General features: G+C 40.2%; 1 protein-coding gene across 1 annotated transcript in view; it reads left to right on the top strand.

Annotated features, from left to right (window-relative positions):
• LOC310928534 (protein TANC1-like) overlaps positions 1-13,042 on the top strand; it is a gene marked incomplete at both ends in the record, with an annotated part of 63,200 nt that overhangs the window by 30,109 nt on the left and 20,049 nt on the right. Inside the window, 4 exons of the mRNA XM_083891101.1 lie at positions 1,038-1,269; positions 2,921-3,087; positions 8,166-8,474; positions 10,262-10,462. Coding sequence (XP_083747227.1) covers positions 1,038-1,269; positions 2,921-3,087; positions 8,166-8,474; positions 10,262-10,462 — 909 coding nt within the window. The remainder of the gene's footprint in view (positions 1-1,037; positions 1,270-2,920; positions 3,088-8,165; positions 8,475-10,261; positions 10,463-13,042) is intronic.

Below are 13,042 nucleotides of genomic sequence, written 5' to 3'. Positions count from 1 at the left end.
ATTAAATATGCATAATATGCATGCACCAAATAAAATACACACAGTGTTTTCTGCTCATTTTGTGTAGCTTATGATGAATGTGTGTTCATCATTTTATTGCAAAAACATCCTCATCAGCAGCAGTGGTAGGCTTCATTTCTCAGGTCCTTTTATTTACCGCTCAGACTCCTAACTCAATAAACCGGTGTTTTAGAGAACGAGTGAATACTAAGTTATGACTCAGCCGTCGCTTTTCTTGTGTTTACAGCAAATTCTGCTGCTATTTTATCATAAACTTTATTGCTTTTTATATCAGTCTTTTATTGACTGTCCTTTTTGAGACATTAACAAATCTGGATTGATGCAGTCACATTTCTAACTTCCTACTTTCCTTACTTTCTGTCAACCATTCGAGACAATGTTGTCGAACAGAGTTGTGCATCACTCAAAGAGGAACTCAAAGTGTTTACAATGACTATAAAATGTGCTTGATAAAACTTCAGAGCTTGGCTCATATTCATTACATCCAGAATTATTCATCGTTCGAAAATTGTGTCTGTATTTTATGCAAAGTGTGGCCTTTGACTTGCAGCTGTACATAGATTAAGATTAGGTTTAAGATTAGATTAAGGTCTATATTCAGACTTTCCTGCTACAGAATAATGTTTTTCCACTTTTTTAGACTGGCCTCCAGGTCATTTGAGTTTAACACCCTTGTTCTTAATTGACTCCAGCCACCAGGGGGCGACATGAAGGGTACTCCATATGCCGGTCCCAAGCCCAGATAAATTGTGTCAGGAAGGGAGTCCGGCATAAAAAAAAACATTAAAATGTGGGGATCATCTAGAGAGGGGAATCAGGGATTTTAATCTGGTTCATCATATTTCAATTATTATTACTATTATTACAATAACTTTTATTTAACCTGACTTTAGCATTAAAGTGTAATAGCTTGACTTGCCCACCATGCATTTTCTCTCTGATCTTTACTAATGCAGCTATTTCTGTGAAACAGAAATGTCTCTTCAGTTGTTCACCTGCCTCTTCCTCCTTACCAGGTGGTCGCCTACCATTTCTGTCAGGCTGACAACACGTACACCTGTCTGGTGCCGGAGTTTGTGCACAGTGTCGCAGCCCTGCTGGCCAGAGCTCCTCAGCTCAGCCCGTACAGGGAAGTGCTGGTGCAAGAGCCTCATTTACAAAATGCCCTCAGCCTGCGATCTTGTGTTCAAGACCCAATAGCTGCCTTCAGAAAGGGAATCCTAGAGCCGATAGCCAGCCTGCGCAAAGGTAAGGAGGTCAGACACAAATACACACTCACACTTATTTAAATTATGCATTTCACAAATTCCCATTGCATACTGACTGTAAAAATGTCCTAAATGTCATTCTTTTAGGCTGAAATGTGATGACTGTTCCAAAAGTGACGCAAAATACAGAAACGATGAAAAGTATCTTATTTTCATGCTTTGATGAAAGTGCTACAAATATTTGCACATTGATGCTACGTCCAAAAAAAAGTACAAAACAACCTGCAAATATGACTCATATATATTCAGATGGGTTTTAGCTTCACCAGTGTGGGACCAATCAAAGAAAATGGTGGTTTTGGGGAATCTTACACATACACATATACATATATATACATGCATACACATATACATACACATGCATACACATATGCATATATATACACATGCATACACATATACATATATATACACATGCATACACATATACATATATATACACATGCAGACACATATACATATATATACATATGCATATGTATATACACATGCATATACATATACACACATTCATATACATATATACATATGCATATATACACATTCATATGCATATATATACATATATACACATTCATATGCATATATACACATGTATATGTATACATATACATATATACACATATATATACACACATATATACATACATGTATATACATATATACATATATACACATATATACATATATGCACATATATGTATATATATATATACATATATATGCATATACAGCCCCGACTTTTCAGGTGGTAGGAGGTCCCACTTCGACAGGCATTCCAATGCACTTTTTGTAGTTGTAGGTGTAGATGGGCTCTGGAACGCACCATTTGTAAGCCATGACTAAAATTATACACTGCAGCTTCAAAGTAAAATGTGATTATAACATTTAAAGACATTTCATTTCTTTATAGTTGGAAATAGTATGAGTTTTAGGATGAATAATCTCTTTCCCTCGCGCTGCAATTCCAGGACCTCGCTCCCATCTCCTGTGTGAAACAGCTCATTAACGGCTCAGTGATGAGCCATAGATTATTTTTTCACAGCTAAGGTCAATGATTTGAAACGGTGTGGAGTGTGAAACAGATGTTAGGTCATTTACATAGGAAACGATGAGTGGGGTTTTTTTTTTTCTCCCCAAAAAGGTGAGTCATCAGTGTCCCACAGGATTTCAAGGTCACAAAATAATCTGCGGAGGGTAAATTAACCAGCTCAATTTCTCATGCTACAGTCACTCAGCTAGACTGATGTGTTATTAAGGCCAGGCCCTCCACAGTCTGAGCACAGGAGTGTTTTTGTCTACTCCATCTCTATTAAGCAGGCTACTAAAAAATGGAGAGCCCTTGTGCCTAAGTGTATGAGTCCTCACCGGCTTGCAGAGAAAACGCTGGCGGCTTCAATAATGTGGCACATGATGAATATAGCTGGTTTCTGTTTCGCGCTAATAAACAACAATGGCCTCTCGCTACTTTCAGCAGAATATAATCAACAGTGGGTGTGATTCTCAGCATATCCTGCACTGCAAAACAGAAAAGAACCATTAAAAAAATAATTATTCTTGACTATAAGCTCTATTTTAATTCAGTGTTTAATTTAATAATCTTTTCCATCATTATTATTGTGTTTATTCAGAGAGGAAGCTTCCCGAAGACGACTACATCATATTGGTCGACAGCCTCAATGAGGCGGAGTTTCACAAACCAGACTACGGCGATACCATCGCAACCTTCATCACCAAAATAATCTCCAGATTTCCAGTGTGGCTTAAATTGGTGGTCACAGTCAGAACAGGCCTGGTGGTGAGTATTGATATTTTGCAAATATCTATATTGTGCCAACATATTTATATATATATTGGTCTACTGTATACTGCAGTGCCACTGGTGATCAATGTCTCTTTGTCTGATGGCACTAAATTAGAGATGCACCAATGTAGCTGCCTGTCACCACTACCAATAAAATAGTGTTTTATTTCTTGATTATCTATAAAGTATATTAAAGCAAAAAGTAAAACGAAACTTAAAGGTGCATTATGTAATAAATCTAAAGCAACTGGCCATAAAATCCTCCTAATATGTCACAGAGACTCAGGAATAATGTTCATATAACAAACTGAACTCACCAACAACAACAGTACAGACAAAATAATTGCCCGCAAATCATGTTTATGTTTTGAAATCATGTTTTCGCATGTGGCGCTACCTACCACCGTCTACCAATCATTGCAGTCAGTAGAGTCTCCGCTGCCGAGCAACCACAGGTTGCCAGTTACGTCTGAGCTACAATGGCGGAGAAAACGAAACCTAAAAGACCTCTGTATTTTGAATTTGTAGCAACCATAATTGGCCACATTCTGACATATGGCGCCTTTAAGGGACTGGAAACGTCATCGGCAACAGAGGCTACTGGGAGCTAACAGCAGTTAGCATATGTGTGAAAAGTGAGCATTTGCAGGCTCTAGCAGGCACACTGCCGTCATACATAACATGTATCCACTGGACAGATAAATCCTCTGAGGCTGGAAGTTTGTGTAGAACTCTGTGCTGCACTGTGGAGCCAAGAATAGCCAAGAACAATTCCAGGAATTAAGCGCATTGTGACGTCGCAATGAGTGCGGATGTCAACATTGCGACACACACTTTTCCGACTGATAGGGCCTTCAGAGTCCCAAATATAATGATTTAAATTATTAAAAGTTTTGCATAATATATCCCCTTTAATCAACTGAGCCGAGTTAGCCTAAAAAGCCACTAGAGAAACATGTTCCAAAAAATTATTCAGCTTTTAGGCTTAAACTTGTCATTGCTTGGGATGTAATGACATCAACATTTCACAGTGGGGTAAGACCTCAGTATCATCCATGGTATGACTTGGTTTCATGAACAGCTGAAACAGGAGGATGTTGTGTTTTCAGTTTTCATATCAACTAACGAGGAAGAAAATAATCAGATCCTGCAAACATCGAGCTACACATCTCTGATTTAAAAGACCACAAGAGCATCCACCCTTTCTCTCTCTCTCCCACATCCACGCTGTGTTCTTGCTTGTTAATAACACCAGCATTCAGCACTTTTGTAGATCTGTACTAGATCTGTAGAAGCAGTGAGGAATGATGAGCACACACGGGACGACGGTCTCTGTGGTATCACTTCACTGTGGCTCAAACAAACAGTTTTTGCCCTGGAAGATTAATCGTTTGATGCCGTCACAGATCCACCGCTGTATCACAACTCAAGACACTGAAGTAAAGCGATTTCATATCACAATTGTGATGGAGAAGCAACGCCATCTTCGTTTACCTTGATCCTGTTGTTGTGTTATCGTCTTGGCAACCGGGCTGCAGTTTTCACAGCAAAATCAACATGGATTATTCAAGGACCAACACACTGCAGAAAAGTAGTGTTCATCAAATATCCACACATTTGCAGCCTGTCACTGGAGTGGTTCTCATGGTCGGGATGTTTATCATGTCACAACACAAAAGGAAGTCTGTGTCTTTACTTTGTCATAGTACTGCTGCGTCTTTATGACAGCGAGCACACAAGAATACTGCACTGCATCTGTAGGGAAATTAAAGTGGTGCGTTGAAATATTCATGATTCATGCAAAGAAACAGCAATAGTATCTGGATAAGCACATAAGTACATGGATTAGTTATGTTGCTCCAATATCCAATAAGTGAATAATCACAAGTAATCTGCACCTGATACCAATATTTAGCTCGTCTTAGTTTGAATAGGTTCCTTCACAGTTACCCTGCAAGAATATGTTTACATACAGCTGAAAAAAATATTTTAAAGTGATTTAAAGCGGACCTAGACTGGAAGTTCCAATTAACGCTGTTTTTTAGTGTGTATCTGCTTGTTTAAGAAGCCCTGGAGGTTCTAAACAAACAGTTCACTGGTCACTGCTGAGAACGCTGTGTTTTATTGTAATCCTAGGCTCAGTGAGATCTTCGAAAAAACCCGGTCCAGTTACGTAAACACCGGTTCTCCGGAACAGCAGATCGTCTTGCTCCGGGCACTAGTCCGGGGACATCCGGTTGCGTACATTGAACCGCAGAAGAAGAATAACGTCCGTTGTGGAGGTGTTTCACGAGCGACAGTGTCTTCTGACTCTGGGTCTGACTCCGGGTCAAAGTCATAAAAGGGACTGCGGCGGGGAGTCATGAAGAAGCTATTTTTAAACACTGTTAAAACAATGCTTTGATAATGAGGAGCAGTGCATCCACCGTTCCAGAGGGGGGAGCTGCGCTTCTGAGAGCGGGTGTACTTCCGGGTACTGTCCAATCACAAGACTCTGTCTTCTGGGTGAGAGAGTTGAGTCTCAAATCTCGCGACTGGGAAACAGCGTCAGAAAAGAGGATTCCTATCGGCTCGTTTACAGCAACTAGGAGGTTTTTGACCATAAAAACAAGTTAGTGTATGTAAGTAGACCTCCACAACAAACATATATGTGCAACAGGACCACTCTATGTGAGCTTTAATACTTTTAATACGTTTAGTGTTTCCTTTTCATTGAGATGCTTCCTCTTGTTATTGCCCTTTGAGCAAAGACCAAACACCTTTATGCCAAGTGAGCAGTGGACACTAATTAAATCAGGGCTAATCGACTCAGTTCCACTGGAGGTACGCTAGTTAAGAAAATTGAATTTTGTAAATGTGGTGGTGAACCGACTCTTTCAATCTTACCTAAATCACAAATTAGTTTCCAATGCCTGCGTCTTTTTTTCTTTGTGTGCAGTCTGATGATGTACTGTTGCTGCCTTGGTGCTGACACGGTGGCTTTTGGCACTGTTGAGCTCCCTAGTCTGATGCTTATTCTCAATCCGGTCGGTAATCCCACCAAAGAGCAGACACATCTGTCCAATGCCCAAGCCAAGTCCCCCCCCAAAGCTGCATGGGATTACGTCCTGAATGGATAAAAATACTGAGAGTCTGCAGGGAGTCTGGAGCTTGACAGCCAGCCAGTCAGCCAGTTACATAATTGGATTAGTGCTTGAGAATACACAAAACATATTTGGGGTTACTTTTTTTTGTGATGCATTTGACGTCACTGAACATTACATTAAAAAAATATTTAAAGGTAAAGAGGTTTTATCACGCTTTCTCAGCCATATCACAGAAAGTACTTACTCTGGAGTAACAACCTGGATATTTCTTCTTTCAAAGGCTTTAGCACAGAATGGTCTGTGATGATAAGTCAAGTGCTTGACATTAAACCAAAATGTCATTCTTTGCTAACGACCAACAGAGCCAATTTATTTTTAATGTATTTTTTAAACCGTTATGGCTTGTTTTAGCCAGTGTTGAGCAGTTGAGGACGGTGAGAGAGGAGATGAAATGTGAATGTGAGAGATGCCTGTGAGCAACATTGGAGCTTGAGTCATTGTCACACCATTTACTGTACTGTATCCCATGGCTCTGTGTGAGTCAGAGGCAACAGCATCTGAGGAATGGGTCCTGCTTTTGGTGCTTCTCATTTGTCCTCAGCCAATGCACCAAGGGCATGCGACATACATTTTTAAATACAGAGGTGGAAACAAACAGAGGACTCATCTGCCCCACACTAGAGGAAAACTGGACAGATTTTGCTCCATAACTGGTACTTCTGACAATCGCAGGGTTCTTCTGATTTTAGGCTGATTTGAACAGATTATCTGGCCAAATTATCTTGTAGTGTGAGGGGTTAAAGGAGAACAGGGATTGGAGGGTTAAGAAGAACCCCACAATAACCAATGAGAGAGAGTTGACTGGGAAACGGATGTTGCATACTTTTGTTTATAACTGTAGAACTTGTACAAGCCAAGTTGATTGCGTCTTCTCAGCCATGACTTCATCCACAGTTTTTGCGTTTCTCAGCACAAAATATTGCACACACAACAGCTATTAACTGACAACACATGTACTTTAAAACATTAAAATCGGTAACAAAGTTCATTGTCTCCGTGGTCTCTCATGATTTTAAAATCAAGTCAGATTTGAAAGTCCTTGAGAGTGGGCCAGGCTTTGATTGATATCAAACTCAATGACCTTTTAAGGACTTTCCAGGACCAATTCCCTCAAATTGATGTATGGATTTGTAGCACGCTCTTCATCTGGAAAACATCCTTGGTATGTTGGGCAAGTCAGTCTTTGTCATTTTCTTTGGTGAACCCGAGATGGGATTTCTCTCTTTTGCTAAACGTTACTCGCTCATTGTTTTGCATGGAATCTCACGTCAATGTTCGGAGAGAGACAGTGCACAGTGTCCACAACACCACAAGAAATCATGACTACGTTTGTTCTGCATAGGCCTAGTCTACATACATCAAGCAATGCAGGGCACTAAACAGTAGGTGGCGTCTTAAATGCATTGACATTTACCGAAATATCAACTTCTATCTTGCACCTGCTTAAAGTGCATACAAATTTAAAATGCTTATTCTAAGGCGAACACCACACGCAAAAGAACATTTGCCAGGATTATTTGTCAAACATACAAATATCATAGATTCCAGTGCATGGGAGCTCGTGAAAGTAATGCAGGGTTTGCATATTCAGACAAGAGGAGGAGCTAAAGTGATGCATTCAATGACCCTGGTAAAATTCTGAAGTCCTCTGACCAAATGTTTGCAGCTGGTAATATATGCACCACAAATTAGGTCATAGGTGTAGTAGAAATCATTAAAATATATATATATATATATAATTACAAATAACATTATCTGTAATCAAACTAAAGAATAATCAAATATTAACACCCATTCTTGTATTACTTACATTAACACTATCATGGGTTGTAAATTCAATCTCTGACAATAAACCCCTTCTAAATGCCTCACACTGGTCCTTTAACAGTATTTTATCAATCATTTATCATTTTATTCATTTTGCAGGATATCACCACACTCCTCCCATTCTCTGGCATCTCTCTGGACATTCTACCAGACAGCAGTGACCTGGGGGCCGACCTCAGTGACTACATCCACCATCGGGTCAGCGGCAGCACCCAGGTTGCCGCTAACGTCACCACACCGACGGGTTCTGCCCCTGATCCGCTGCTCCTCAGCAAGTTCAGCAGCCACCTCTCGACACGAAGCCACGGCTCCGTCCTCTACCTTCAGCTCACCCTGGATCTGTTCCACAAAGGCCACTTGGCTCTGAAGGGAGGAAACTACCTGGTCGTACCTGTCTCCCTGTCAGAGGTCAGATATTCATTTAAGAAACCATTATCATTATCTATAACTGACGCTATTTTTGTTTGCTAAAGAGACATTTTGTTTTTTTAATGTGTATTTATTTTACTTCACACTAAAATTATTAGCAATTTTAGCGTGAACCTGAATTGATTTGATTTTGCTCTACAGACACGTCTGGTAGGGACACCATTTTGGCCAACCACAGCATCTCCTAAAAAAGGGAACCAATCACAATGCACTAGAGGCGGGCTTAACGCGCTGATGACAGAAAAACGACGTCTCGCAGCTTGTATACATCCAACATGGTGGCCACTGAAGTGCAGGCGTCTTTCGATTCAGTTTAGTTCAGTTCCAAACAGCAGCTTGCTTTTCACTGAAAATTCGAGACAAATACACATACCGTTACACCCCCAATTCCGATAAAAACCCATGCGCATTGCAGTGGGAGTGACCAGAGCAAATTAAAACACATGCCCACTAATGTGTTTTTATCCAGTGGGATTTGGGTATTAGTGACACCTACTGGTGAGACTGCAGATAGTAATAAATGGACGACTCCTTCGCTCACCTCTCCGTTTCCCATGCCCATAACGCTTGAAAGGATGATGTTCTTCTCTGTTTGTGTAATAAGCAAACGTGAAGCGCGCGTCGCGTCTGGTTTGTGGGCTACTGTAGAAACATGGAAGTTCAAGATGGCAGCCTTCACAAAGGAAGACACTCGACTAAAACGCATATTAATTGTAAATAAATAATTCATACATACATATGTATAGGTAGCCAATAGAGCTTCAGACGTTGATGTCACACAAACAAGGTCGCGCCTCCGACACACCCCCATGGCAGGAAACAGCTTGGTTCATCCCATACACATCTCTACAGTAGACAGCACGTAAATCAGACAATATGTCAGGAAACTTCTCTTCGCCATTGTGCTCCGGGAATCCAAAACAGTGGTAGACAGGGGGCGTCCGGAGCTCTATAAACCCCCCCTGAACGTTCCACACTGGGCCTGAAGCCGGAAGCAATCTTTGCCTTTAAACTCCCCACCAAATGGTTCAAAGGCACCAGAACACAGATCCATTGTTCACCCTTGATTCTCTATGAAAGTGTACTTACATGCTATTCAAATCAACAAAGATAAAAAAGACAGGATCAAACACTTTGCACAGAGTGCCCCCAAAGAATTGTCCACAGTGACTAAGGGCAGTCGTATTTTATTCGCAAGTGCGAGACACACAAAGGCTGAGAGAGGTGATCATTTAATTATTGGGTAATGGATGTGGAAAAAGGACAGAGGTGTGCGTTAAGTGTGGAGCGGACAATCAGCAGTTAATTATGAGTTTGTGTGAAAGAACATGTTTTTTGTGAGCAAATATTTATTTTCTTTTTGCCTCTTTTATATTCATTTAAATGGAGAGACAAACCAAATGACTTATGCTCGATTTTTCTTGTACAGTACAGTCTATGATAAGGATGTTACACTACAGATCTAAGAAGCTCCATAATAGCTGAGATGTGACACATCCTACATCCCACATCAAATTACTGGGGACAATTATAAGACAGCGCTGGCTACCTTCTATTTTTATTACCATGCACAGATTGTGCGTGTACAGTGGTGATATATCAAGAGGGTCCCAGGTTTGAATCCTGAATACAGTGAGGCCATTCTGTGGTTATCTATTCTTACTTATTATTAATAATAACAATAATAATAAGAAGAAGTATAGTGATGCATCCATTGATGTTAATCCCTTACAGTCTCATTAACACGGTGTATGAATATTTGTCAGGTGTACCTGCTGATGTGCCGTGTGAGTTTTCCGGACAAGGAGCTCTTTGAACGGATACTCCCAGTGCTAAACGTGGCACTGGCTTCTCTGCACCCACTGACTGACGAACAAATGTTCAGGGCACTGAATGCAGGCAGTGTGAGGGGGGAGCTGGAGTGGAAGGACTTCCAGCAGAGATTGGACAGTCTGGCTGGATTCATGGTAAGACTTTGCTACGATACGTCTCCGTGATGAGCTGTTGTTTGGTTGCATGCTCAGTTTCTTTTGTTCCATGAAAAACATAATTTACATACACTGTATCTGTGTGGACGACAAAAAAGTCCTGGCAGGGACAGGGAAAATATGTTGTACGGGGCCCAACTGGAAAAGAACCTCGTACCTGCTATATTTTTTAATATTTCCAGAGGTTTACCATGCAGCCGTTTTCTTTAACACTAGATTTTCTCAACCCCTATCTCCGTCTTGGGTGTAGTTGCTAGCATTGTTGCCTCACAGAAGGAAAGAAGGTCACCAGTTCGGATCCATCTCCATATGTTAGCCTTACAATGGGCTGGTGACCAGTCCAGGGTGAACCCTGCCTTCTGCCCTACGTCAGCTGGGATTGGCTCCAGCCCCACCACAACCCTCATGTGGAGGATAATGCGGTAGAAGCTGGACGGATGGATTTCCTATGTCTATGAGTGTAAAAACACAGATGAGGCATAAGATTTTAGCAGATCAGACGTTTGTGTTATACTTTTAAAGGCTGTCTGAAGAGCACGGTAAACCGCTGAAATTATCCGAGTACAGGGAACGGTTAGGATGTTATTGACATTTTTAAGTTTCTTTCAAGGCCAAATCACTTTCTACGTTGCATGTCTGTGAAAACCCTCCTCACATTTCCACAGGGTTCATGCTAGTCCAGCATGGTAATCCTCAAGTTTCCATGGTTACCACGTTCTTCATTGTTTCTTTAGAGTGAAAAGTGCTGCACGACAGTTGATGCATAACGTTCACACGCTCTCATTCCTCCACATAATGGTCAGCATGCACGGACACCTTGGAAATGTGCGGATGATGAAATTTACATTACACGGACCCAAGCAAATCTCTGCGATCCTGTCCCTTATGGGCCAACAACTAGTTTTTTCTGCTGTCCCAATTCACATCAATACAAATTATGTTTTTGTAAACCTGGATGTGTGTCCCTCCCTCTTATAAAAGAGATCTATACTGCTGACCCCAAGTATAATATCTACAATATCTGAACCAATGTCTGCTGAGATAGGCACAGCACCCCCGTGACCCTCTGGTGGAGGAAAAGCGGTAGATAATGGATGGATGGATGGATGGATGGATCTGAACCTAGGCTTGTATCTTAGACCTAGGACCTTTCAGTTCAGATTTACTCTGATTCACGCTCACTGATTTACTCGGTTTGGGAAGGAGATTGGCAGTAGCAGACTCTGTAAGAGAGCAAATAAGACCTCCAACCCACACAACACACTGGACCACAGGTTTATGAAACATAAAATTATCTTTAAGAAAATATCTTATTCAGTTTCATTTTCCCTTTTCTCAAAGTAAGAATATTTTTAAGTAAAATAAATAACTCAACTATACCACAAAAACAATTTAAACAACCAAAAATGGATGTAAAACAAAGGAAATAAAATATTCCAATACCCCCAAAAAATTGAAAAAAAAAAATGAAAAAAAAAAGAGAAATGTGGTACCACTTCACTCGTTATCTTGGTTGTCAACCTTCAGTTTTTTTATGTAGGTTCAATTATTTGCGTATTCTTGGCCAAGAACAAAAAACAACCAGAGTCTCAGGTGGAGAAAAGTAGTAAAATAATAAGTAAGGTGACTATCAGGTAGATTTCCTTTTGTTTTAAGTTCCTACCTCCCTCCGGGTACGGAAAACATCCACATGTCAACGTCCTGACACAGAAGGCATCCACAGCGGTAATGAAGTCCTGGACCACGATGGGGCAGTTCCTCACATGGCACAGTCAGAATGGTCCCTCAAAGAAAAAAAACAGTCTGCACACAAGTATGCAGAAAATTAGACATTCACACTTCTTAAATGTATTTTTTCACTAATGTCTTTGGTTTCAAAAAGAGCTGAAACGATTAATCGATTACTAAATTAATCGCCAACTTTTTTGATAATTGATCATTGGTTTGAGGCTTTTTTCATGATTAAAACAAGATTTCTGATTGTTTTAGCTTCTTAAATGTGAACATTTTCTTGGTTTCTTTGCTCCACATAACATAGAAATCATTAAAACTGAATCATTTTGGTTTGTGGACAAAACAAAACATTTAAGAACATCGTCATTTCCAGGTTTGACAAACACTGATCAATGTTTTTTAGCATTATGGACCAAATGATTCACTGATTAATCGAGAAAATAATCAACAGATTAATCGATTACGAAAATAATCGTTTGGTGCAACTCTAGTTTCAAAATAAAAATAAATTTGCATTGCATTGCAAGTTACCATGAATTAAATCATTCCCTTTTAAACAGATGATATAAAAAATATGCATTGAATTGAATTAACATGTACATGTCCGACTTTAAACATATGAATTATAAACTTCTATTGGGAAAAATTCACAGCATTTTGTCATCACATTGAAGGTAAATACATTAAATGGCATTACTCTGCATCACTTGCAGCTGGAGTTACAGCAACAGCCACTGTATGTAAGCTGCGCATAGCCCCTTAGCTATTAGCGGCTTAATTAGCAGGCCTGGAGGAAATAAAGTGCATAACACTCATCATATAAAT

The sequence above is a fragment of the Microchirus variegatus genome, assembly GCF_963457635.1.
Source record: "Microchirus variegatus genome assembly, chromosome: 6".
Taxonomy (NCBI): Eukaryota; Metazoa; Chordata; class Actinopteri; order Pleuronectiformes; family Soleidae; genus Microchirus; species Microchirus variegatus.
This window is presented reverse-complemented; position numbering and strand designations above follow the sequence as displayed.